This window comes from Trichechus manatus, unplaced genomic scaffold (genome assembly GCF_000243295.1).
Source record: "Trichechus manatus latirostris isolate Lorelei unplaced genomic scaffold, TriManLat1.0 scaffold00014, whole genome shotgun sequence".
NCBI classification, from domain to species: domain Eukaryota; kingdom Metazoa; phylum Chordata; class Mammalia; order Sirenia; family Trichechidae; genus Trichechus; species Trichechus manatus.
Genome location: NW_004443950.1, coordinates 11,312,093 through 11,338,308, shown reverse-complemented (window position 1 = coordinate 11,338,308; position 26,216 = coordinate 11,312,093). Strand labels below are relative to the sequence as shown.

The window sequence follows — 26,216 nt, the reverse complement described above, 5'->3', positions numbered from 1 at the left end:
GCTGGAGGCTGAGGTCATCCGCCACCTCCCCGGCCCACCCCGGCCCACAGGGACCCCACAAGCAGAGGATGCCAGAGCTCCGGCTCATTGCCAACGGGCACACCAAGTGGCTGAACAAGAGGAAGATCAAGGCCTTCTACTCGGACGTCATCGCCGAGGACCTCCGCAATGGGGTGCAGATTCTCATGCAGGTGCCGCGGGTTCGGGGCTTCCCAGGAGGACTCACTACTTGGTATGATAACCTGGGAGGCAGGAAGTCCTGAGGTCCAGCTTAAGCCCCTTCTGCTGCACCACAGGATTCCCTGGGTGGTGCAAATCATTAACATGCTTGGCTGCTAACTGAAAGGTTAAGGTTTGCATCCACCCAGAGGCACCTTGGAAGAAAGGCCTGGCGATCTACGTCCAAAAAGTCAGCCATTGGAAGGTCTGTGGAGCACAGGTCCACTCTGACACACACGGAGTCACCATGAGTCTACATGACAGCAACTGATTTTTCTGCCTGCACCACCAGTCCCGCCTCTTTCTGCCCCTCCAAATGTGCTGATTCAGGCACTTCCTCTGAGGGCCCGGGACCTGGGGAAATTGACTTGGAGTCTGGGGGCTGTGTGACCTTGGGCATTTTTTTTTTTTAAGGATATAATTTACAGACAGTAAAGTGACAAACACTAAGTGTATAGTTTGATAAATGTTTACATATGTAGATAGCACCTGGTGGTATCTAAACACCATTTGTATCAAGATCTAGAACATTCCACTGGGCAATTCATTTTCCTGCTCAGTTTTCTCATTTCTGTAAAAGGAGATGCATGAGATAATAACAGTTGTTAATTATAAGTGGTAGACACATGGAGATTCTTTTCAATAGTTTTAAATGTTTCTCAGAATTATAAAAAAGAGATATATGGAAGACATATGGATTAGATGACCCAGGAATACTCCAAGCTTGATGCTCAAATCTATGTCTCTTATTATGAAAAATAATTTGTTGGAGCAGGAGCTTGGATAATCCAGAACTAATGGGACAGTCCAATCGTGGGCCCAGGGTTGGCAAGGCCACATCGGATAAGTTAGGCTGTAGCTTTGCCCCTCTAATGAATGTTTCCTGGTGGACAAGACCCTGAACAGGAGGATGTATTTCCTGAGCCCTCACTGAATGGAGGGGAGACTGGCCAGGGCTGAGAGAGAGCCCCACTCATCACAGAACAGAGTCCCTTTGGGGCATGAAGCCTGATCACCAGCCCTGCCCGTCTGACAGCCCCCCTACCCCAACCCCGGCAGGCCACAGGTCTTGGGAGAATGAAGCCCAACATCCTGGTGCTTGGGTTCAAGAAGAACTGGCAGTCAGCTCACCCAGCAACAGTGGAAGATTACATTGGCATCCTGCAGTGAGTAGGGCACAGGGGAGGCGGGAGCCTGGGATCTGTCGATTTGGGCCTTCGGAGTTCCCTGGGCCTTGGGAAATGAAGGGGAAGAGTGGGCACTGTAAGAAGCTGTGAGTCCACCATTCAAAGATGAGGAGGAAACAGAAAGGCCGAGGGTCCCCACCCTGGCCTATGGGTCATGGACACCAGGATTGGCAGGGATCAAGCAGGACGAAGAGTGAAGTAGGCCACGTGTTGGACAATAGGGAGTGATGGGGACTGTGGTGAACTGGAGAGAGCAGCTGCTACTTTGCTCCAGCCAATTGTTGTTGTTGTTTTTAGGAGCCGTTGAGTCGATTCCGACTCATAGCGACATGTACAACAGAAGGAAACACTGCGTGGTTCTGTGCCATCCTCACAATTGTTATGCTGGAGCCCATTATTGTAGCCACTGTGTCAATCCGCCTCGTTGAGGGTCTTCCTCTTTTTCGCTGATCCTCTACTTTACCAAGCATGATGTCCTTCTCCAGGGACTGATCCCTGCTGATAACATGTCCAAAGTGTGTGAGACGTAGTCTCACCATCCTTGCTTCCAAGGAACATTCTGGTTGTATTTCTTCCAAGTTAGATTTGTTCGTTCTTTTGCCAATCCATGGTATATTCAATATTCTTCGCCAACACCACAATTCAAAGGTGTCAGTTCTTCTTCTGTCTTCCTTATTCATCATCCAGCTTTCGCATGCATATGAGGCAACTGAAAACACCATGGCTTTGGTCAGGCACACCTTAGTCTTCAAGGTGACATCTTTGCTTTTCAACACTTCAAAGAGGTCTTTTACAGCAGATTTGCCCAGTGTAATGCATCTTTTGATTTCTTGACTGCTGCTTCCATGGGTGTTGATTGCGGATCCAAGTAAAATGAAACCCTTGACAACTTCAATCTTTTCTCCATTTATCACGATGTTGCTCACTGATCCAGTTGTGAGGATTTTTGTTTTCTTTATGTTGAGGTGTAATCCATACTGAGGGCTGTGGTCTTTGATCTTCATCAGTAAGTGCTTCAGGTCCTCTTCACTTTCAGCAAGCAAGGTTCAGCCAATTGTGGCCATGTGGAAATGTGGGCCCAATGTTGCCAAATCTTCTATTTTTTCAGAGAAGCTGAAAATGTGGATTTTTAGGTGAAATCCTCAGGCCTACAGGATTTCAGATGGCCACCGGGTGGCCAGCTCCTGAGCTCTGAGGTGGTGCCACAGAGCAGAGGAGTGACAACTAGGTCCCAAGGAAGACGACAAACTCAGGGAATGGGATTGGGGGACTGAACTCCCTGGGGATCTCAGGGTTAAATGGAACCCTTTCTCCTTCAGCTCTTACTGTGCAAGGTCCAGAAAATGCTGGCCTGAGTTGCTTTTCTGCATCGATGCTGTGTGTGAGGCAGTGTGCAGTAACATTTAAAGAACACGAGGCTGAGTGTTGGGGAGCTGGGACCTGCTTCCAGGTTGCTGTTAACGAGCTGTGTGACTCTGAGCAGTAAATCTCAGCTGCCTCTAACAACACTGCAGCAGGAGGTGGTGGTGTCCCTGGTCTCCAGGTTCCTCTAGATCCAACATTTCAGGACTTCAGAGCACTGGGGACTGAACGTTTCCTGTTCAGAGATGTGTAATTAAAGAGTCCAAAGAGGGCAATGCTTTGCCAATTAGAACAAACCCTAATGACAGACTTTTGGGTGCTGTGTCAACCAGTCAGTAAATATATTTTTGAGGCTCTTAGACATTGCATATAGACAACATATTGCTGCATCCATGAGTGAAGCCATTCCCATGTGCCTACCTGCCCTCTGAGTTTACATTCTCAACTACTAAAGAGAGATGGCATGGTACAGCGGAAAGAGCCCAGGTTTTGGGATTCAAGAGATCTGTATTCTAATCCGAGCTGGCCACGTCCTTAGTTGCATGGTCGTGGGCCAGTTACTCCCCCCAAACTCTGTTTCTGCATCTGTAAAATGGGATAAGAATTCTCATGCCCATCTCTGTTGGCAGAGTTGGGAGGATCGTCCATATGTATCAGGAGGGCAGGGCCTGGCTTAAAGACAGGCCTGCTTGTTTCCCCCCAAGTGCAGGATCCACAGTGCCACAGGGGAAGAGGGGAGACTATCCAGGCTTGCCTGCTCGATATGCAGATGGAAAAATGGGGCCCAAAGAGAGGAAGGGGCATGGTGGAAGGCAGGACCACCTCCAGACATCTGGTGCCCTAGGAGCTGGGTCACCTCCCCAGTATGGGGCTAGGCTAAGAGGAGCCTGACCGCACCTCCTGTCTTTCCAGCGACGCTTTTGATTTTAACTTCGGTGTGTGTGTCGTGAGGATGCGAGAGGGCCTCAATGTCTCGGAGGTGATGCAGGCACACAGTGAGTACACACCTCGCCTACTCGGCGCCCCGGTCCAAAACCACAGCAGGGTTCCAGAAAATTCTAGAATCCGATATTTTTTAAGTGGTAGAGAGAAGAGAGGGAAAAATTAGTACGTAATAAAAGGCCACAGGCTCCTAGAAGGTCAGCTTTCAATGGGCACTTAGAGGCCATCAGTTTTCCAAATTGGGAAACTGAGGCCCAGAAAGGGGAAGCGACAGTTCAAGGCCAAGGTCACGCTTCCAGCTGGGGGCAGAGCCAGGACTGGAACCAGAGCTCCCTGAATCATGGTTAGTGCTTTTGTAGCAAGTGGGATGAAAATGATTTAATAGACAGAAAAAGGGAAAAGTGGAGAGAGAAGTAAGTGCTCACATAAATAAACCAAAACATTAAAATGCACACATAAAGGCCAGGAAAACTGGACGATTGTGTCTGGAAGCCTGTCTCTGGCACAGAGTAGGAATGTGTTTTATGTTTATAGTCATGTATGAGTGTGTAGACTCCAAATTAGTAATGATTATAGTTGTGAAGGAGCCCTGGTGGTACAGTGGTTAAGAACTCGGCTGCTAACCAAAAGGTAGGCAGTTCAAATCCACCAGCCGCTCCTTGGAAACCCTATGGGGCAGTTCTACTCTGTCCTATGGGGTCACTATGAGTTGGAGTCGACTCGAGGGCAATGGGCATAGTTGTGAAAGAAGTCAAATTTATAGGAACAAGTAGGAGTGCGGGGGGTGGGGGGCGTAGAAAGGTGTTTCAGTTCTGTGTTTCCTGCAGGCAGGGGCTAACTCTTATTCACCTGTGTCATCCAGGGCTGAGGGCATGCCTGGCACAGAGCAGTTGTTCAATAAATATTTCACTTTTTAAAAAAATTATTCAGTAAATACTTCCGCAACAGATATTCACAGACAGGACCAGGTAGACGTTGGTCTAAGTGTGGGAATACAGCAGGGGACAGATCAGTACCTGCCCTTGGGGAGCTGACATTCCAGTGAGGAAGGCCGATAGTTAACAAGTGGACCAAAAAAACACCCGTTGCCATAGACTTGATTCTGACTCATAGTGACCCTATAAGACAAGGAGCAGCTGGTGGATTTGAACCACTGACTTTTAGGTTAGCAGCCAAGTTCTTAACCACTGTGCCAGCAGGGCTCCAACAAGTGAACACATGAGTCATTTCAGAGAGCGATAAGTGTTCTGAGGAAGCCGACACAGACAGGGGTCTGGGTGGTCAGGGAAGGCCTCTCTGAGGACGGTCTTCTGCTGAGGTTGAGAAGTCAGCCTCGGGGACATCTGAGGAGTGTTCCCGGCCCTGAGGTGGGGATGGACTTGGCCTGTGAGGAGCAGGAGGAAGACTGTGCAGCTGGAGTGTGATGGGTGAGGGAGGGGACAAGTCAGAGGGGGGCAGTGGCCAGGTGGGGCAGACCTTAGAGACCAGGTGGGGAGTCAGGAGGTTTTCCCCCGTGAAGACCCCTAGGCTCAGAAGCCTGTGAACCAAAGCCACGCCCCCCCCCCCTTTTGCAGTAAACCCCGTGTTTGACCCGGTGGAGGACTGCAAAGAAGCCAGAGCCAATGGAGCCAGGCATTCGGTCTCCAGCATGTGTCAGTCCCCTCCCCACTTGAGGCTCGCAGCACCCTCACCTGTGGGTGGGCCATGTGGGAACTTGGTCAAGGGCAGAAGGTTTTCCTTGGTGGCTCCCGAGACCCCTAGGGTCAGCTCACTGGGGGCTTGGCTCGAATTAAAGATTGCCAGGGCCAAGCCAGCCTGGTGGAGAATTTATGTCTAGGCATTGTGGGACTCGCCCAGCAAGCTCTAGGCCTACTTTCTACCCCGTCCGGGACTCCTCTGGTCGAGCTCGAATGTTGTGGCCAAGCAGGTGTCATGGACCATCCTTCAGACCTCTTCCATTGCCTCTGTGGAGGCAGGGAGTCTGATGCTGCAGGGACTGAGGCCACCCTGTGGGCATTTGCCAGGGCCACAAGGAATTTTACAAAGCAAGCTTGCCCTATGCATGGGCTGCCCCAGAAGGCTTTGGGACCCTCCTCTCCCGCCCCAATGCCCACAGGAATCCCGGATTAAGAAGCTGGGAGCAAGGGACTGTGGGTCCCAGGCTTCTGCTCCTGGCTGACCTGCAGGAGAATCAAATCTCAGCGTCAGAAGGGTGTTAGCAGTACATGCCTGGCCTGGGGCATCCAGCTGCTGTGCCCACCCCCAGTGCTGGCGAGCCTCCCTCACAGGGAAGCTCCCTCTGCAAGCATCTGACTCTGCTCTGCCCCTCCCCTCCTCCTGCAGTGGACCCCGAGGCCCTGGTGCGGGAGGAGCAGGCCAGCACCATCTTCCAGTCGGAGCAGGGCAAGAAGACCGTCGACATCTATTGGCTCTTCGACGACGGAGGTCGGGGCCCCCTCAGTGTTGGCTCTCCTGGGCAGGGTTTCCCTCCAGGCCCCTGTCCTCTCAGCCGGCCCTTCCTGTCCAGCTCTTGTCAAGGCCTCTTGGGTGGGACAGCAGAGCCCAGCAAAGGGGAACAGGGGCCCTGGCCCACCACTGAGCTTGGAGGGACCTGGCAGGGCCCGCTCCCTGGCCTCCAGTATTCCAGCTGTAAAATGGGGAACTTTAGAGGAGGAACTAATGTCAGCATGAGACTGAACCTTCAGACCACCGTCCTTGGGAATGGGCTAGTTCAGGTGTCACAGGCCCATGACATAAAGTGGGAGATGGGCCGGGTGCCTAGGAAAGCTGAGGGATATTCACTTCACAAAGCAATACGCTCTCTCTCACTTCCCTTAAAGCATACGACTCCCACGCTTCTATTGTTCGCTCTTTTGATAGCATCATAGAGAGAAAATGTGTCTAACAGAAATTATCCAATTAACAAGAGCTGAGGTAGACTGGGCACTTCCTACATGCCGACACGCAGTGTTCACATGCGCTCACCTAATGCAGTCCCCAGGGAGGACCTGCTAGCACGAACCTGTCTTTACTAATAAGGAAACGGAGGCACAGAGCGCTGAAGTCATTTGTCTAGGATTACGCAGTGCTAAGTGACAGCTAACGAGCCCTGGTGGCGCAGTGGTTAAACACTTGGCTGCTAACTGAAAGGTCAGGGGTTCGAACCCACCAGCCGCTCCCTGGGAGAAAGATGTGGCAGTCTGCTTCTATAAAGATTACAGTCTTGGAAACCCTATGGGGCAGTTCTACTCCATCCTATAGGGTCGCTAGGAGTCAAAATTGACTCAGTGGCATGCAACACAATAACAACAAATGACAGCTAGTCCTTGGCCTCGCGTAGAGAAAGGACAGGGAGGGACAAGGGCTCCTGCCCATTGGTTACATTTTCAGTCTTCAAGGAATGCCAGCGACGTAGATGTTCATGTGAAATCCCCCAAGTATTAAATGCAAGCTCGTTTATTTAAAAGCATGGCACAGACGAAATACACCCCAGCCCACAGAGCAACATGTGTGACTGCAGCTTAGGTTGAGTGCTCATTATACAGATGGAAAAATTGAGGTTCTGAGAGGGGAAGGGGCTTGCTGGTGGCAGAGCGGGGTGGGAACCTGGGGTGTTTGCAAGTGCTTTCCTGTTGACTCACAGACTCTCCTTGCCAGGCCTCACGCTCCTCATCCCCTATCTCCTGGGCCGCAAGAAAAGGTGGAGCAAGTGCAAGTTCCGTGTGTTCGTCGGGGGCCAGATCAACAGGATGGACCAGGAGAGAAAGGCGTAAGTGGGCAGGGCCAGCACACAGGGCCAGCACGGACCTGCCTCAGCTCCACTGAGCCTGCCAGCCCCACACCTCCCCTGCCTCTCACCCCGCACCACCACCACTGCCAGGTGGGTGCTGGGATTGTCCCAACACCCAGGGCCCGTCTCTCTGTATCACAGTGGTGGGAGCGGGGCTCTGGGCAGGAACAGCTTTCTTGACGTTTTGGATGTTGTTTTGGTTTCCTGTCCGCTTTAATCGGATGTGGATGCCCTGCTCCCAACCATGATGGGAGGGGTGTTACATTTTAAAACCACACATCTTCTCATGGAGAACCAGAACCAAGTGCTGTGGAGTTCATTCCGACTCATGACCACCCCATGTGTGTCAGAGTAGAATTGTGCTCCAGAGGGTTTTCAGGGGCTGATTTTTCAGAAGTAGATTGCCAGGCCTTTCTTCCAAGGTGCCTCTGGGTAAACTCCAACCTCCAACCTTTCGGTTAGCAGCTGAGCAGGTTAACAATTTGCACCACCTAGGAACTCCATGGTAGCTGTGGGCATCTTCTGAAACCTTTAATTCTCTTTCAGTTTTGTGGATAATTCAGAAGGGGAAGGGCTCTTTATGCTGGCCTGTCTTTCTGCTTGGTAACCCATGTTAATCTCCCATTTTAAGCAAGAGAGAGCAGGCCTAGCAGGCCAATGGTAGGCTGGCTGGCAACCAGCATCCAGCCAGAACTTAGTAACATTGGCTTATTTGCATGGGTTTTACTGGTCACCTCCTTTGGCAAGGGATGCTGGTTTTCTGTTTAAAATGCCATATAAAACTTCCTTTTGAATTTTATCTACCTAAGAATGTGAGCTGGTTTAAGGTAAAAGGAGTGAATAGTAACAGAGGTAGTGCACAGGTGTGAATGTGGCAGGAGGCATGTGTGTGCCTAGAGGTGGGTAACTGCTGCTTTAGAGCAAGGCCAAGTGAGGTCAAAGGTCAGAGAATGGAGGAAGGTCAGCGCAGTCAACTGAGGTCAAGATTCATAGAATGGAGGAAGGTCAGAGTGAGGTCAATTGACGTCGAGTCGTAGAATGGAGGAAGTCAGAGCTGAAAGAGTTGCAGGTTCGTGCAGCCCAAGTCACTCAATTAATTAGCAAAAGAGAAGACATCTTGCAAAGTCTCTAGTGCCCTTTGTAACAACCCCAGCCATGGTGCCCAGCTGGGAGGGGGCCACTTGGCCCCCAGCACTCCCCCGACCCTAGTCCTAGGTCAGGATCACATCCCCACAGCCCTCCTCCTCTAGTCGCCCCTGTGTGAGTCAAGGGCAACCCCATCTCTGTCCTCACCCCTACTCAGAACCTCTCCCCCGGGGAAGGCCCCTGCTTGGCATGCTAAGGGGAGCGTTGCTTGGGGAAAGCAGCACCTGGCTTCTCTGGGATCTCCTAAAAGCAAACAGACCACAAGGCTACTTTGCTTGCTCAGTTTCCTGTGCCAGCTCTGAATCCAAGCTCGTTCCGTTGGCTTAGTTTTGCTCAAGGCCGTGGCACCATTGGTTAGCGGGATGTCCGTCATGCAAGTCTGTGGAAAATCCAGCACTGCCTTCTCTGTCTTTCAAGTGTGTCTTGACAGCCCACATCTTCTGCTTTCCTTGTGACACACTGGGGCCAGGCCTGCAACCTTCACTGCTGCGCATCAAGACGCATCTGCCCGTGGTCCTGCTCTCGGCATTTCACTTCCCAGGTTCAGGAGCCAGCAGCGGCTTCCCTGCTGACAAACCCACTGACCTCTGTTGATTGCCATGGGCCCCAGCCTGTTCACTCAGGCCTATCTCCCCCTCCTTCCTCTCCCCCAGCATGCTCTGCTCCATCCCAGCCAGCTCATCCCATTCCTGCACTGCCCCCATACTCCCGTGTCTTTGCTTACTCGGACTCTTCCTCCTGGGCTGCCCGCTCCCCACTAACAAGCCAGTGGTTCTTAACCAGCAGAATCACATGGGACATTACAACAAGCACGTGCCCTGCCCAGGACAAGGGCCAAGGCAGGTGTATTGTTTTGAAGGCTCTTTGGGTGATTCCAATGTGGATACCCCGCCCCGGCTCACCTCCTGAGAACTCTTGGTCTATAACAATCTTACCTGCCATGCACTGGCCAGCCAGAATCACCACCTCCCCCATGAAGTCTTCCCTGACTGCTACAAACCACAGTTGGTTTCTCCTCCTCTGTTCTATTGAACTCAAAGTCAGCACCATCTGGCTTGCTCTTCATGGCTCTGTGCTTATTTCATGTGTTATCTCGTTGCCTTGGCTACTCTGTAAGTTCCTTTATTTAGCCTGCCCATCCCTTAGACCTTGGCTACACAAAGTGTGGTCTGTGGACAGGGGCTTGTTAGAAATGCAGAATCCAAGGCCCCACCCGAGACCTAGTGAATCAGAATTTACATTATTACAAGATCCCCAGCAGATGCGTAGACACATTAAATTTTGAGACACATTAGTATGGATGTGGCACAGTGGTTAAGTGCTCAGCTGCTAACCAAAAGGTCGGTGGTTCGAATGCACAAGCCACTCGACAGGAGAAAGATGTGGCAGTCTGCTTCCATAAAGATTACGGCCTTGGAAACCCTATGGGATAGTCCTACTCTGTCCTGTGCAGTCGCTACGAGTGGGAATCAACTTGCCGGCAGTGGGTTTTTGTTTGGTGTAGGATGGATCTAGGAGTCCCTGGGTGATGCAAACGGTTAAAGTGTTCGGCTGCTACCTGAAAGGTTAGAGGTTAGAGTCCACCCAGAGGCACATTGAAAGAAAGGCCTGGCAATCTACTTCCTAAAAATCAACCAACTGGTTTGGTTTGTTTGGTACAGGTGTGCTGACCAGAGTCTTGGAAAATACCAGTTGCCGTTGAGTCAACTCCGACTCCTGGCCACCTCATGCGTGTCAGAGTAGAACTGTGCTCCATAGGGGTTTCAGTGGCTGATTTTTTGGAAGTAGATCGCCAGGCATTTCTTCTGAGGCACTTCTGGGTGTACTTGAACTTCCAACCTTTCGGTTAGCAGCTGAGTGTGTTAAGTCTTCGCACCCCCAGGAACTCCACTTGGGAAATACTGGTCTATTACTTTTCCCATGGCACTTGTCATCGTCTGATCTACTTAGCATCTGTTTGTATACGTCTGTCCTTCCTCCACCTGATAGAATGTAAACTCCATCAGGGTGGGATGTTTGCTTTTGGTTCTTTTTGGTCTGTCTTGTCTAACCCTATATATCCTTAGCAGGCGCTCAATAAAAAAAAATTTCACGGAAAGAATGAATGCATTTTTTAAAATCTCTGTCTCTCTTCCAGGATCATTTCTCTGCTGAGCAAGTTCCGACTGGGATTCCATGAGGTTCACGTCCTTCCCGACATCAACCAAAAGCCGCGGGCTGAGCAGTGAGTTCTCCGTGTTGGGGGCTCTGGGCGGAAGGGCCAACTGTGTGCCCCGCAGCCCCCTCTGCCCGTTGCCTCCTTTCTCGCTGATGAGCCAAGAGCAAAGGGCTGTCCCCTCCTCCCCGCTGGTGCCACTTGTGAAGAGAAAGAGGAAGAGAGAGAGCTGCAGCTGTTTATTTTTGTGTTTATGTTTTCTTCTCCCAGCCCTGCCAGTCAGGGCAAGGGGGTGCTGGTCTTTGCCAGAAGAACACCTGGCCTTGGAGGCTGACGAATGTCTGCATGCCCTTGTTGTTAGGTGCAGTCGAGTCGACCCAGAGTAGATCTGCTCCATAGGGTTTTCTAGGCTGTATTTACAGGAGCAGATCACCAGGTCTTTCTTCTGTGGAGCCGCTGGGTGGGTTTGAACTGCCAACCTTTTGGTTAGCAGCTGAGAGCTTAAGTGTCACTCTACCAGGGCTCCTTCTGCCCTTCTTCGATCAGGTGTTTTGTAAGCTGTTACTGACAGCCAGGTCGTGCTGAGTTTTGCCACGTTAGCAAAGGTCAGTGTTTTATCTGCAAAGGCTCCCCACCCCCACATCTCTGGGACCGAGGGAGTTTCTGGCCTCATACTTCACCAGCCCAGGCCTCTGGCTACTCACGAAAGGCTGATTTTACCTACAAAGACAACTGGTTTTCTAAATTTTCCCCAGGGCCCTGAGTTTTTTCATAAAACAGTGGTTCTCAAACGTGGCTTGTGTCAGAAACATCTGAAGAGCTTGTGAAAACACAGATGGCTGGGTCCTGCCTCCAGAGATTTGGGTTCAGTAGGTCTGGGGCAGGGCCTTGAGAATCTGCATTTCTAGCATGCTCTCAGGGGATGCCAGTGATGCTGGCCCAGGGACCCTGCTTTGAGAACCAGTGTCATCCCTGGGTGGTGCAAATGATTAACATGCTTGGCTGCTAGCTGAAAGGTTGAGGGTTGGGGTCTACCCAGAGGCACCTCAGAAGAAAGGCCTGGCAATCTACTTCCCAAAAATCAGCCATTAAAAACTCGATGGAGCACACATGTGGGGTTGCAATGAGTCAGAGTCAATTCCATGACAACTAGGTTTTTTTGTTTGTTTGTCTGTTTTTGTCTTAGAGACAATCCACCCAAAATGCTTAACACAGCCTCGGGCCCAGAGTCAAAGCTGATTAAATATTAGCTTTGTCACTCCCATCATTAGTGGCTTCTGCTTATTCATGAGTTCTGAGCTCTCCACATCATTTCCTTTTTTGGTGAAAATATACACAACAAAACATACACCCCTCCAACAATTTCTACACGTACAATTCAGTGACATTGATTACAGTCTTCAAATTGTACCACCTTTCTCAACGACATTTCCAAACTGTTTCACCATCATTAACACAAACTCACTGCCCCCCTAAGCTTCTCACCTATCCTTTTGACTTGCTGTTGTCAATTTGATCACATAAAGACAGTTCTTTAAAAGAGTATGTTTAATGCAGACCTTCTTTCCTAAGTAGGCTAAACTATTACTTGGTTCAAAGATAACTTCAGGGGATAGTTTCAGTTCAGGGTTTAAAGATTTCATCAGGGTAATAGTTTGGAGGGTTAGCCAGCCTCAATTGCTCCAGAAAGTCTGGATTCCGTGCGAGCTGGCCACGTCTTGACCTTTTCTTGCAGTTCCAGCTCCACTGGAAACTGCCTCCTTCTCTAGGTGTTGTCTAATTCAAATTCCTGATAAAGGGACTATGACTGGCCCAGCTCATCCCTTCCTGCCATGCCAAGGGAGAGGTTACTGTGCAGTCTGCTTCTTGGCTACCGTTGGTCCAATCAGCTGTGGCAGAGGCACCTTCCTCCTCGGGACCAAGGGGATCTCGGGCATGACAGCTGCAGCACCCAATGTTATGTTAGCACCCGGGCTTCAAACCAGTTCATACTCGTTCATGCATCACCGATGAAGTGAAACCGGAACAGACCAAAATTTTTATAATTTGAGTGATCCAGAACGATAGCCAGAATGAGAAAAATTACTGGTTGAAGCCCTGGAATGGGAGACTCGGAAGAAGCCTAGTGAGATTGGATTATTGGCAGGATTGTGGAAAGCAACACACGTTCAAAGCAGCGTGGTCGGCCAACATCTTTAAGTGGGGCACTGCTGTTTCCGACTCTGCTCAAAATCCGAAGGGCAAGAGATTTAGTTGCTAGGCAACGCATATGCTGTCCTTGTTTTCTAAGAGGGAAATTGGGTTTCTAGTAGAGCTTTGACCCGTAATTTTTCCTGTTCTGGTTATCATTCCAGTTCACTCAAATTAAAAAAATTCAGGTCTGTTACAGTTTCACTTCTTCATCCGTGACTGAATTGGGGATAACTGGTTCGAAACCCTGGTTCGCACGTTGATGCTTGGAGTGGGGGAAGTGCAGAATGGTTTGGGCAGCAACTTTCTTCTCCCGCCATGCAGCAGCAACTGTGCAGACTTAAGCAAATCCTTTTGTGAATTTGTAGCCAGGATCAATTGTACAGTTAAAAGGGATTATTTGCTGTCTAAAATGATTCAATTTCATGATCATAAAATATTTGTCATTGGATTTGTTTTATGTAAATCAGTCTATATGAGGTTTTCCAGGACTCTCTCTCCTCAGTAAAGTAAGGTCTATCCTGACCTCCTCAATGGCAACTAACAACAATCACAATGACAAACCCTGACCTCCTAGCCCTTGTTCCCTCTCTCCTCATCTCCCACCTACCAGGAGAAGGAAGGAAATGGAGATGAGGAGAAAGGAAGTCAAAGATAAAAGGAAGGATGAACGGCAGTGTCACGTGGCCACCCAGAACTATTTAATAGACATGGATGTATTAAGTCCTCCCCTTTGCTAGAGGTCTCTGGGTAGCACAGTTTCCACTCAACTACTAACCTAAAGATTGGAGCTCAAATCCACCCAGCAGTGCCACGGAAGAAAGGCCTGGCGATCTACTTCTGAAAAATCAACCATGAAAACCCTCTGGACCACAGTGCTACTCTGACACCCATAGAGTTGCCATGAGTCAGAAATGACACCATGGCAATTGGTTTAAAAAAAGAGATGCTGGATGGGTCAGCATGTTTTCTCACATTGTCCTCTCCACCTGGGATGTCTCCTCCTATCTCTCCGTCCGTCAAGGGCTTTCTCAAATGCAGCTTTGCTCCTCACCAACAGAGTCAGCCCTTTTCTCTTTTGCATTCCGGTCCATCTCTGCAGCATTCTGATGGCACCTGACTGCCTCCAGCCTGCACTTAGCCTGGGTAAACCCTGGAGGGCAGGGGCAGCAAGTTACTGGTCTCTGCCCCTGCAACTCCAAGCACCAAAAAACAAAACAAGAACAACAACAAAAATCCAAACCTATTGCCATCTAGTTGATTCCGACTCATGGCAACCCTATGTGTTACAGAGTAGAACTGGTCCATAAGGTTTTCTTGGCTGTAAACGGATTGCCATGCCTTTATTTTCATGGCGCCACTAGGTGGGTTGGAGCTGCCAAGCACAAAACCTTTGCACCAAGTAGGGACTCCTGGCACAGTCCAAAAAACCCAAAAAACCAAGCTCATTGCCATCGAGTCAATTCCAACTCATAGTGACCCTATAGAACAGAGTAGAACCGCCCCATATCAGTAAATACCTGCTGAATGGACAGGTGGGTGGATGGTGGATCCCAAGTCGGTTAGTTGAATGTCAGCCCCAATGGTCAGGGCTTAATTGAATACGGAAGCTGCTTTGATGTAAATAACAACATCACAATGGATTTCACCTGAAAAGCACACCCCTGTGGCACCCACCACCATCCCCCTCCTGAGACCTGGTGCTCCTGGAAATTGGGCCGTTTCCCACAGTCTCACTCCTCTCTCTGTCGCCAGCACCAACCGGTTTGAGGACATGATTGCACCCTTCCGCCTGAATGACGGCTTCAAAGACGAGGCCACCATCACCGAGATGAGGCGTGACTGCCCCTGGAAGATCTCGGATGAGGAGATCAGCAAGAATAGAATCAAGGTGCAAGAGAGAGAAGGGCCTTGCTGGGGGTGGGAGTAGGGGTGGGGTCATGGTGCTCCATGGGTCAGAGCCATATGTCCCATGTGTCCTGAGCTTCCTTAATTCCCCTCCCTCCACCCCTCAGCCATGCTTTTCCCTCCCAGCCTCAGAGGTATCCTCCAGCCACAAATGCTCAGGCTGGCGGGTAGCCCAGTGGTCTAGGTTTATGCCCTCCCCTTGGCCCCAGTGCTCCCTGGCAGGGATTAGTGAGACAAGTGGTAAGATGGAGGTATAATTTATCCTGTGAGGCAACAAAAAGGAGCCCTGGTGGCACAGTGGTGGAGTGCTTGGCTGCTAAATGAGAGGTCGGCAGTTGGAACCCACCAGCTGCTTCAAGGGAGAAAGGTGTGGCAGTCTGTGAAGATTTACAGCCTTAGAAACCCCATGGGGCAGTTCTACTCTGCCCTAGAGGGTTATGAGTAAAAATCAACTCTTCAGCAATGGGTTTGGGTTTTTTTTTTTTTTTTTTTTTTTTGAGGCAACAAAGCTGGCCAAACTGCACGGGGGCTTAGACATGCCACCTTGTGCCTTTCCAGAAGCTTCTCCCTTTAGTCCATAGACCCCACCCCAGACGCAGCCTAAAGCCATGTCCTCTCCCTTCCTAAACAGCTTTTTCAGGATTCTAGTAAGAGTTAAGGGAGGAGGGGGTGGCAGGAAGTGCCTCCTAAAGTGGCTGCTGTGGCTGAGGAGGCGGGGGACCAGCTGTAGGGCAGCAGGGAGGGCGGTCACAGCTCTGCCGTTGTGTGCTCTGGGTCAGTGGTTTCCCACCTGCGGCAATTTTGCCCCCCAGGGGACTTCTGGTAATGGTTGTCATAACTGGGGGGCGGAGGGTGCTAACAGCAAGTAGTGGGTAAAGGCCAGGGATGCTGCTAAACATTCTGCAGTGCACAGGACAGCTTCCCACAGAGAATTATCCAGCCCCAAATGTCAATAGTGCAAGATTGCGAACCTCTAATTTAAGTCAACTCACTTCCCCTCAGTTTTCCCTTCTCTCGAACGGAGGTGTCCATCCACTATCAGATCCTGAGTGTAAGTTATTTCTGAACAACTTGGAGGAAGGCCTTGGGGTGAGAGGGAGCCTTGGGGAATTCCCTGATCGGTGGAGACCTTGCCCCAAAGGGCTCACGCCTTCCTGCTCTCGGGAAAATGCTGAATCCAGCAGTGGCCAGAGAAGGCTCTTACACACCCAGTTACAGAGAAAGTGGAGTGTCCCGCCCCTGCTCCAAGTTCCGCTATCTTACTGCCTTCTGTGGGTCAGGCCTTGTGCTTGGTGATTTTGCCTAGGTTATCTCAGTCTATCCTCCCCAATTCCCCTGGGGCAGCTATTGTATAATATCAAACCCGTTTTACAGATGAAGGCAGTGAAGCTCAGGGAGGTAAGGTGACTTGCTCAGGTTCTGTCTCCTATGAACTATCAGAGCTCTGCTAACACCCAGTCAGCGTGCTCTCTCTCCCACTATCCTGGTGGTCGTGGTAATAAAGCCCCATAAAAACCAAATCTGTTGCCGTCAAGTCAATTCCAACTCATGGCGACCCTATAGGACAGAGGAGAACTGCCCCATAGGGTTTCCAAGGCTGGAATCTTTATGAAAGTGAACTGTCACATCTTTCTGCTTCGGAGCAGCTAGTGCATTCCAAGCACTGACCTTTCAGTTAGCAGCCAAGTGCTTAGCCACTGTGCCACCAGAGCTCCAGTATATGAGTCGGATTCCACTTGACGGCAATGGATAATAAAGTCAGGCAAGAGAAAACGCAGGAGGGCTTCTTCAAGGAGGTGAGCTTGGCACTCAGTTACTACAAGGGGCCCCTTCCTTCCTGGAGGCAGGAGAGTCCCTAATAAATTAGGGAGGATAATTCATGTATCCAGTTCAAATGTGAAAAAGAGACACCTGGGCTTGGCAGGGGGCCTGCTTACAAGGGTGTGGGCAGTGACCACCTGTCTTCTCCTTGCCCCAGTCCCTTCGGCAGGTGAGGCTGAATGAGATTCTTCTGGATTACTCCCGAGACGCGGCTCTTGTTGTCATGTAAGTAGTACTTGGCGGTCGGAGAAGCCCCCCAGGAGGTCAAGGGTGTCAGCTCCCGAAGGGGCACAGGAGGTGGGCACCAGCTGAGGAACTGAGCCATCCTTGTGAGGCAGAAGGGCCCAAAGAGCCTGTAAACACACCCAGGTGGTTCTCAGCAAGTGGCCGGGCCTGCTGGCTACTCCCACCCTTCACCGGAGTGACAGAACCATCAGGTCAGAGGGCAAAGCTCCCACTGACTCCCCTCTTGCCAGTGCTTTTCCCTTGTTTGCCATCTTTTCTTGCCAAACCCAGCTTGGCAAAGGGAACCCAGCTCGTTCTAGAAGGAAATCAATTCCTGGTTGTTTCGGAATCACTTAGGCCTCTTTGGCTCTCGGCTGCCCCAACTGGTGTCAGTGCCAAGTCTGGTCCAGGCTCTGTTCCTATAGGACCCTCAGGCTTCCACTGCTGCCCGTGTCCAGTTCTCAGCCACCTCTGTGTGTGTTGGCCTTGGCTGCGGTGAGGAAGGTGAGGTAGAAGGTGACAGTGACACAGAGAGGGACTCGGTGTGGCTCTGCTCTGAGACCAGAAGGAAGAACATGATCCACAAAGCCATCTGGGTCCCTGCTCAGTGGGACTCAGAGAGAAGGCCAGCTCAGAGCGAAAAGGGATATTTGCTAAGATGCATAACTGGCTTTTCTTCCATTTCCTGGGGGCTGACCACCTGGAAATTCCACAGGACAGCCAAGAAGCCTGCTGAACCTGTTTTTTCATACCTCCGAAACCAGGACCTACCACATAATTTGTGGGGCATAATTTATGAGCCCTGGTGGCACAAGGGTTAAGTGTTTGGCTGCTAACTGCAAGGTTGGCTGTTCAAACCCATCCAGCAGCTCTGCAGGAGAAATACCTGGTGATCTGCTCCCATAAAGATTACAGCCTAGGAAACCCTATGAGGCAGTCCTACTCTGTCATATAAGTCGGAATTGACTTGACGGCACCCAACAACAACAGAGCAAAATGAAAATGTCGGGCCCCTTGTTCAAAAATTAACATTTCAGGATGGTTAACAGAAGAGCATTAAACCAAGTGTGGGACCCTTCTAAGCGTGGGGCCCTATGTGACTACACAGGTCACACGTCCATGCAGCTGGCTGTGCCTGAAACAAGGCTACCCAAGGCTTTCAGGGAGATAGTTTTCTATACAAAGAAAAGTTCTCCTTTGATGTAAGACTCTGAGAGGGAAGGGGGTGGGTTTCTCTCCAAGCCTCCGGCCACACCTGGCAAAGAATGTTCCTGGGGAAGGCTGGAAAAAGGTACGGGCGGGGTCGGAGTGGGGACAGTGGGAATGGCTGTGTCCTGGGATGGCCCCCCAGACCTTTCCCTGGGTGTGTTCCCTGGGGCGCCAATCCACGGCTTAGCGAGAGAGCCCCTGTTCAGAGATGCAGGTTTGTATTTTGTCTCTGTCTTTGGCCCCATGGGTGGCCTTGGAATAGTAACTCACTTTTTTCTGTGCTTCAGTTTCTGTAAGTATAACAAGATGAGTTAAACTATTTTTAAGATTCTCTTTCCCTCTAACGTGGTGTGATTCTAAGTTTATCTGCTATTAAAATGAGTCTGTCGCTCAGGCCATGTTGTTGTTAGCTGTCCTCCCTTCGGCCCCTGACTCGTGGGGCTCCCAGGGGTTACAGAGTAGACCTGCCCCGTAGGGTTTTCTAGGCTGTGACCTTTACAGAGCCAGATCGCCAGGCCTTTTGTTCCACGGAGTCACTGGCTGTGTTCCAACCGCCAACCTTTTGGTTAGTAGCTGATCGCAAACTGCTTGTGCCACCCAGACTCCCTATTCAGGCCATGAGGAATTTCATTATGGGAGGTGACCATCTGCTGCTGGCTGGCGCCTCTCCCCTCCTATATCCCCACTCCCCTGATCTCATGGGGAAAAACAATTCTCCCCACATTCTGAGGAATTAACTGATGCGAATAATTGTGAGTGCAGTCACCTCAGAAAAGACGGCTGCACACAGCCTCACACTCCACGGGTGGCAGCTACAGCTGCTAGGGCCCCCGCTGTCAGGCGACTCCGCGGGGGAGGAACAGCAGCTGCATCTTTGCAAACTGGAGACATGCCCGGTTCTCTAACAGTTCAGTCTGAGGGTCACCTTCATCAGAACTGGGGTCGGGGGCGGGGGGGCTGTGGAAGAGGCAAATTCCTCAATTCTTTCCAGATCAGGGTCTGAGGTGGAGCCCAGGAAACTGCATCCCCCAAAATTCTGAGGAAGAAACAATTCGCATTGTCTAGCATGTATGAGCACATGCTCCAGCCATTTTCTAGAGCCAGTTGGAGGCAACGCTTGGTTGTGTGCTGTCCACTCTCAGCAGTTTATCTGATGAGTGGCTCCTGGCTCGCGTTCCGCCTGCCCAACTGTAAACCAGCCTTGTAACCCGCCCGATCACCTTCCACTGGACTCCCAGCCTGTTCCTGTCTAACTGGGGGTTCCAACTCCTCTTCTCTACAAAGCCCCCCTCCTTAAAGCCAATCATTTTTGCAGGTCTAAGTAAAACCCTGGCATGAGCTCTTCATTCATTCCTCGGAAAAGTGGGTTTTCACTGCCCCAGGTGCCTCTCAGGCACAGCGGAGAGCTGTTGTTCCAGTCCTGTGGATCTTGCGGGCCGGGAGGCATTCGTCACACATGGGAACCCCAGTCTGCTTCCCGGCAGACTCCAATTTCATAGCTCTGGGCAAGGCCCTGGAACCTGCATGCCTCAGTTTCCCTAAGTATAACAACATCCCCAGGTGATTCTTATGTCCAGGTAAAATGAACCACTGGTAACCCTCCCTCAAGCCCTGCACAGCCCCCACCACAGAGACCCCCAAGCCTAAGCCCCAACCACTGGGTTACCCTGAAGGCCTCTGACTCTCAGCAAAACCATGACCTTATAATCGTTACCTTCTAGGACATGACCAGCTTTCCACCTCCCCACACATGCTTTAAGGTCCCTAGGTGGCACAAGTGGATTCGGATCAGCTGCTAACCTAAAGGTTGGAGGGTTGAACCCACCCAGAGGCGCTGCGAGAGAAAGGCCTGGTGATCTCTTTCCGTATAGATCCCACCCAAACAACCCATTGGCATTGAGTCGATTCCAACTCATGGTGACCTCATGTGATACAGATGAGAACTGAGCTTCATAGGGTTTTCTTACCTGTAATCTTTACAGAAGCAGATTGCCAAGGCTTTCTTCCGTAGTGCCCCGGGGGTGGTTTGAACTGCCAACCTTTAGGTTACCCAAAAACATACTGCTGTTGAGTCAATTCTGACTCATAGTGACCCTATAGGACAGAGTAGAACTGCCCCACAGGGTTTCCAAGGCTGTAATCTTTATGGAAGCAGACTGCCACATCTTTCTCCCGAGAAGCAGCTGGTGGGTCTGAACTGCAGACCTTTCAGTTAGCAGCTGAGCATTTAACCACTGCGCCACTAGGGCTTCTTTTTAGCTTAGTAGTAGGGAAGGGGGTGGCATTTGATCTGATACCTCTGATACCTGAGTGATGCACAGGAGCCAACCAGGTGAAGAGCTGAGTGCTGCCTTCTAGGTGGGGAGACAGACCATCAAGTGCAAAGGTCCTGAGGCAGGAGAAAGTTTGGCTGTTCCCCCCCCCCCCCAGGAATGGAATGAAAGCCACTGTGACTGTAGGGGTGAGAGGGAGGCAGAGGGGGTCAGAGATGAAGTTATAGGGGTTGGCGGGGACTAGATCACGTGGGCCTGTGGGCCACGGCTTTGTTAGAAATGCTTCATGACTGAAGGTACATTTTTTCTCTTTTGTTTTTTTTTTTTTTTGGAAGGCTCATTTTGAGCAAGAGTTTTTTGTTGTTATTGTTTGTTTAAACTTGTGTGTGTGTGTGTGGTAAATATATATGTAAGCAAACGTTTGCTATTTCACCAGCCTTCCCACGTACAGTTCAGAGGCATTGTTTAGGTTCACACTGTTCCATCATCACCCTGATCTGGCCCCAGATTTTTCCATCACCCTTATTATTAACATTCAGCTTCAAGAAGCAGGAGGTCCTTCGGAGGATGGTTGGGAAGAGGAGCCCAGAAGGGGACAAGGCACAGACCTGTTGTTCAGAAAACAAGCCATGAGCAGCACTGGGTAGAGAGGCCTCTTGGTGATTTCCTTTCTGTGTTTCTTCCTGCCTTGCAGCACCTTGCCCATAGGGAGGAAGGGGAAGTGTCCCAGCTCGTTGTACATGGCCTGGCTGGAGACCCTGTCCCAGGACCTCAGGCCCCCGGTCATCTTGATCCGAGGAAACCAAGAAAACGTGCTCACCTTTTACTGCCAGTGATTCTGGGCTTGGCCAGCCCTGCCCAAGGCTGAAGGTGTGGAGGACGAGCTGGAACCCTCCATTCCACCAGACAAGACTCACGTTCTGTTGCCCTTTAAGTGTTGGCATCTGATGATCCCACTGAAGACACTGGTAGATTTCCAAACTTCAGCTGCACCCCACTTCCATCGGACATGTCCCTGGGCCTCTTTTTTTATGGGCTGGATAAGTACCAGATGGAGGTTCAGGAAAACTCTCTGGAGGATCCATATTCGTTTTAAAGTTTTCTCTTGATCTTGATTACAATTAATGAAGATTTCAGTCTTTGATTTGTATGCAAGTTTGAATCAGAGTGCTGGGTGCGAATCTTGTCAGTTTCTACAGCCCTTCCCTGGTGGTCGTCCCCAAATCACACCTCCTTCCTCCAACAGTCGGGAGAATGGGAGCCCCACCTGTAGGACTTAGAGGGGTGCCCAGGTGTAAGAGTGGTGTGATGGGGACATGGTCTGGCCTCCTCTAACTTCACAAGGGGGTTCTTCCGATTGGCACTGACTTCCTGTTTCAAGGCATCCAAAGGCAAACCACTTGCTTGAAATTCAAAAAGCAAAAGTCGATTTTTTTTTTTTCTGCAGGTCCCTCCTTCAAATGTGAATGTCCTCCTCTCCCAGCAGTTCTGGGTAGTTCTGCAAGTCTTTTCAAAGCAAATTTCCTGACTCTGAAGGTGTTGGGTGGAGGTCGGGTTTTCTGCCTAAGTCAACAATAGGTACTCTATATACAGGGCTACTGCATTCAAACAACAGCCTGTGTTTCCTTCAGGCATCTCCAATCAAGTATTGGCGGAAGGTGAAGTTAGTTACATGCTCTCTGTAATCTATAATACCCAGTTTTCATTTCCATCGTACACGTAGGTCTGGGTAGGAGGAACATTCAGTATCCATAGTACATTCAAATAAACACATGCCCCTTTTTAAAACATTCCAGTTTCAACTTCTCCACCCCTTGACTTGGGCCTCAAGCTGGGTGGAACCTGTAGATACTGGCCGCCTATCAATTATCTTGTTTAATCAACCTGGCTTTTGCCCCAGGCCACTCCAGATGTGGCTTTTCTCTCCTCAGCTGCGGCGTAACATCACTTATTTTCCTTTCAACCATTACAGGTAACAACCAAAGTCACCATCAAAAGTTACATTTCCCACGCCCCTCGTTCTTTCGCTTACAAAGTCTCATGCTCCCATGAGTCTGGAGCCATTGCAACAAATCCCGCTCTGATGCCAGCTGTGAAAAGGGCATGGTGGGGGCATCGTCTAACCTCCTCTAACTTCACCAGGGGGAAGGAGAATCATCATCAGCATCAACAGCCAAGGCTGATTCCTAGGAGGCAGAGGTCAGACATGCCTCCACCCTCCAACCTTTTTACCAATTCTGACACCAACTATCCCTCCCATGGCACTCTGTACTTCTCTGCTGGGTTCGATAATTTCTTGCAATGGCCACACAGAACTCACAGACAGTACTGACGATTATGGGGTTTATAAGGGAAGTAACAGGTTACAGTTCAAGTTCAGGAATGCTCAGAAAACAGTTCTTCGATCAGGACAACCTCTTCTCAGCCGTGCTTGCAGGCAGGCCTCTGTCTGGCCCCTCAGCCTCTGCCCAGCTCAGGCAAGTGTTACAAAGCTCTTTTAGCTCTGCTGATAAGCACCTGGAGCCAGGGCTGGATTACCCAATTGCCTTCCCACCAATCTACAGCGCACAATTTCACCTGTCCCCCACCATGTCAATGATGTGGTGAAATTGTTCACCAGATTAGCAAGTAAATACAATTCAGCAGGTAAGTGCCTTGTTTAATGCAGGCCGGTGCATACCGTGCTTACTGGTTAATTCACCATTGAGAGGCACCCCACTTTGCTAGGAAGGCTTCTGCTAGAAGGCGCCCAGCTTTCTCCCTCTGTAGGCCAGGAAGCCCACAGCACTGTCTCCTACTGGTCTCCTGGTTCTGCTCCCTCTGCTGTCGCTGCTTCTTGCTCTCGCTCTGCTGTCTCTCACTGTCTCCGGGTCTAAAAGGTTCTCAGTGCAGGGATCCTGGGTCCGAAGGACACATTCCACTCCTGACTCTTCTCTCTTGGTGGTCATGAGATCCCCCTTTCCACCTCTGGGATGGCTCATTTTAAGCATAACCAATGGCAAAACTAGCCAATCCCCTCATTAGGGTTTCATGCACCTTATTTGCATGGTCCCACCCCTACAAGGGTACCATGCACTTTGTTTACATAGCAAGCTATCCAATTCCCTTGGTGGGCCACAAGCACCTCATTTGCACAGTGTCATGCAATAATTTGGTGGGAGTTACAAAGACTGTGACCAGGAGGGCCATATTAAGTAATTCACTCCACCACACCGGGAATACAGGGTCCTTTCAGCCTCTGTAACAATGCAAATTTCTTTAACCATCTGTCACTCCTCTCACCTTCCATAACTAGGTCTTCAGTGTTTTCGTTTGTTCTTTAGACCAAGGACTTTCAAACTTTTTTGACTGTAGCCCACAGTTTAAGAAATAATATTTTACAATGATACTTGGAATACACAGAGACACACCACTGAAACAAAAACGTCACCATATTTACCCCGATGATGCGTGATGTAGAGTCCCTAGGTGAAGCAAACAGTTAAGCACTCAACTACTAGCCCAAAGGTTGGCAGTTAAAACCCACCCAGAGGTGTCTAGGAAGACAGGCCTGGCAATCTGCTTGCAAAAGTTCACAGCCTTGAAAACCCTGTGGAGCGTTCTACTCTGCACACATGGGGGCCTCCATGAGCCGGAATCGACTTGATGACAACTAGCAACAGCAATGGGTGACGCATTCTAATATTTTCTGTTCTTATTTCTTTCTTTCTTTTTAATGTTGCGTGCAATCTACTGAAATGATTTCAGAACCCGCTAATGGGTGGTGACCCACAATTTGAAAAACAATCTTGATTTTCCTTTGTGTTTGTCCGGCTGGTTTGGGGATGGGCCACTGTTGGGCATTTCTGCTATTTCCCCAGCTCATCCCACAGGGAGGAAAAGGGAGCCAACAAGACACGTGATAAGGGTATTAACTGGGTGGGAGCGTCAAGAAAGAGCTTTAAAGAGGGGCAGGATTTCAGGAATCTAGTGGAAGGGGGTTAAATTTCAGGTTTGGTTAAAGATGAAGGACAAAGATGTCAAGAGTGGGGAAGCAGATGGCAAGATTGGGCAAAGGATCAGAAAGGAAGAAGCGGGTCCAAACCCAGCCCAAGGTCAGGTAAAAGTCTAGGGGAGGAGGAATAACCAGTGAGAAAAGTGAACAGAGCCAGTGGAGGAGGGAGCTGAGAGGGTCAATATGAGATGGGGGTCAGAGGTAGGAGAGAAACTGGGGCACATAGACAAAGGGCTTAGACCTGGCCCAGGTAAGGTTACTAGGGATTGAACACCCCCAGAGTGTTTGCCCCACAAAGCTATGATGTGAGAGCGGAAGGGGCATTAAGAGACATTCAGGGCCAGTGGGTGATGCTCCCTGAAAGGCCATTTGCAGCTCGAGATCCACAGACATCACAGAGATGAGTTGTTTGGTGAGAGGACTGACTGTGCCTTCTCCCAGTGGTGCTGGGGTGGCAGAAGGAGCAAGGCCTCCCTGAGTGTTGTCTTCCTCCTCCTGTGTGGGGTTAGAATCCACAGGACTTGAACATTCCGCAGGTCAACCTACTGCATGCACCAGCCTGCATTAAACAAGGCACACACGTGCTTAATTGTATTTACTTGCTGATCTGCGGTGAGCAATTTTACATGGGTTTCACCACATCATTGATGTGGTGGGGGACAGGTGAAATTGTGCACTGCAGATTGGCTCCCGGGTGGTTATAAATCCCCACTGTTCTTCTACTGCATCAGGGTTTGCTGGGAGACTGGCTTTGCTTACCGGGGGCAGCTCCTCTGCTCCCAGGAGACCTGCCCTCTGAGCTATTCAGCTGGACCCTGGGACCAGTCCCCCAAATCCTGGTAAAGCACAGCCTCAATCAGGAAATGACGGCCTTTCTAGACTCACCTGGAAAAGAACCTTCCTTGTGAGCAGGCACTCCCTCTTCAGACCTCAAGGAGACCCTGACCCAAGAGCCCAGATTGTTTTGGCTTCGGGTGTTTAAAAAAGACCCAAAACTTTCACTATGTTGGAAACAGTGAATTTTTAACAATGATAATCGCTTTAAAAAAGAAAAAACAAAAAAACCTTGAGTTAACAATGAGGCCCAAAACAATGAAATGAATAAAAATGCTTTCTCTTAGTCAACAGAACTTATTTGTTTGGGAACATACTGTTTTTCAACTCCCAGAGTGTTTTGAAAAAAATGGGCTGTATTGTTTTTCAACCCTGGATTGAACGTTTTCCTGAGCTTGCACTGGTCCTGTGGGTCAAATTGCCGGATTTCTGCATGACTGTTTATAGGAGCCACCTATTCTCGCCCCTGCTTCTCTGCTCACCTTTGCAGCCTTATGGGAACCGTTTTCTTCAGCCTCCTATAAACGCCTCGCAGCATTTTCCACTTTGCTCAAACTGAGAGAGGTAAAGAGGTCGAGTGGAAAGAGCCATGGTATGGCCACCCAGAGACCTGGATTTGAGTTTCTATCTCTCCCTAAAACTGGCTGTGTGACCTCAGATAGGCCCTCAACCTCTCTGGGCCTCAGTCTGTATAATGGGAGAATTGGACCAGAACAGGCGTCACTAGCCAGCTGGCCTGCCGATGAGTGTGGTTTGGCCCATGCAGGGTTGACCAAAGTGGTGGATACCTGGTGGGGGCTGGGGGAGGTGACACATTCTCCAGTCATTTCTCCTTTCCCCCCATCACCACCCCAGTCTGGCCCACCACTTCCTACTGCCCTACTGCGTGAGCTCTTGCGTCAGGGATCTCAGGGCTTCTAGGTCCTTGTTTGTCCTATTGGGCAATGGGAGGATAAGCAAT

General features: G+C 50.2%; 1 protein-coding gene across 3 annotated transcripts in view; it reads left to right on the top strand.

The window, feature by feature from the left end:
* SLC12A3 (solute carrier family 12 member 3) overlaps positions 1–21,710 on the top strand; it is a 39,927-nt gene extending 18,217 nt beyond the window's left edge. For 2 of the 3 annotated variants that reach the window (XM_004371558.1, XM_012554175.1), the window contains exons 17-26: positions 51–191; positions 1,279–1,385; positions 3,681–3,763; positions 5,285–5,362; positions 6,054–6,155; positions 7,368–7,479; positions 10,784–10,870; positions 14,747–14,882; positions 16,878–16,945; positions 21,122–21,710. In XM_004371558.1, the coding sequence (XP_004371615.1) occupies positions 51–191; positions 1,279–1,385; positions 3,681–3,763; positions 5,285–5,362; positions 6,054–6,155; positions 7,368–7,479; positions 10,784–10,870; positions 14,747–14,882; positions 16,878–16,945; positions 21,122–21,263 (1,056 nt within the window). In that variant the 3' untranslated portion in view covers positions 21,264–21,710. Of the gene's footprint in view, positions 1–50; positions 192–1,278; positions 1,386–3,680; positions 3,764–5,284; positions 5,363–6,051; positions 6,156–7,367; positions 7,480–10,783; positions 10,871–14,746; positions 14,883–16,877; positions 16,946–21,121 lie in introns of all 3 variants that reach the window. The other variant, XM_004371559.1, reaches the window with a different exon arrangement.
* The last annotated feature ends 4,506 nt before the right edge of the window (positions 21,711–26,216 follow it).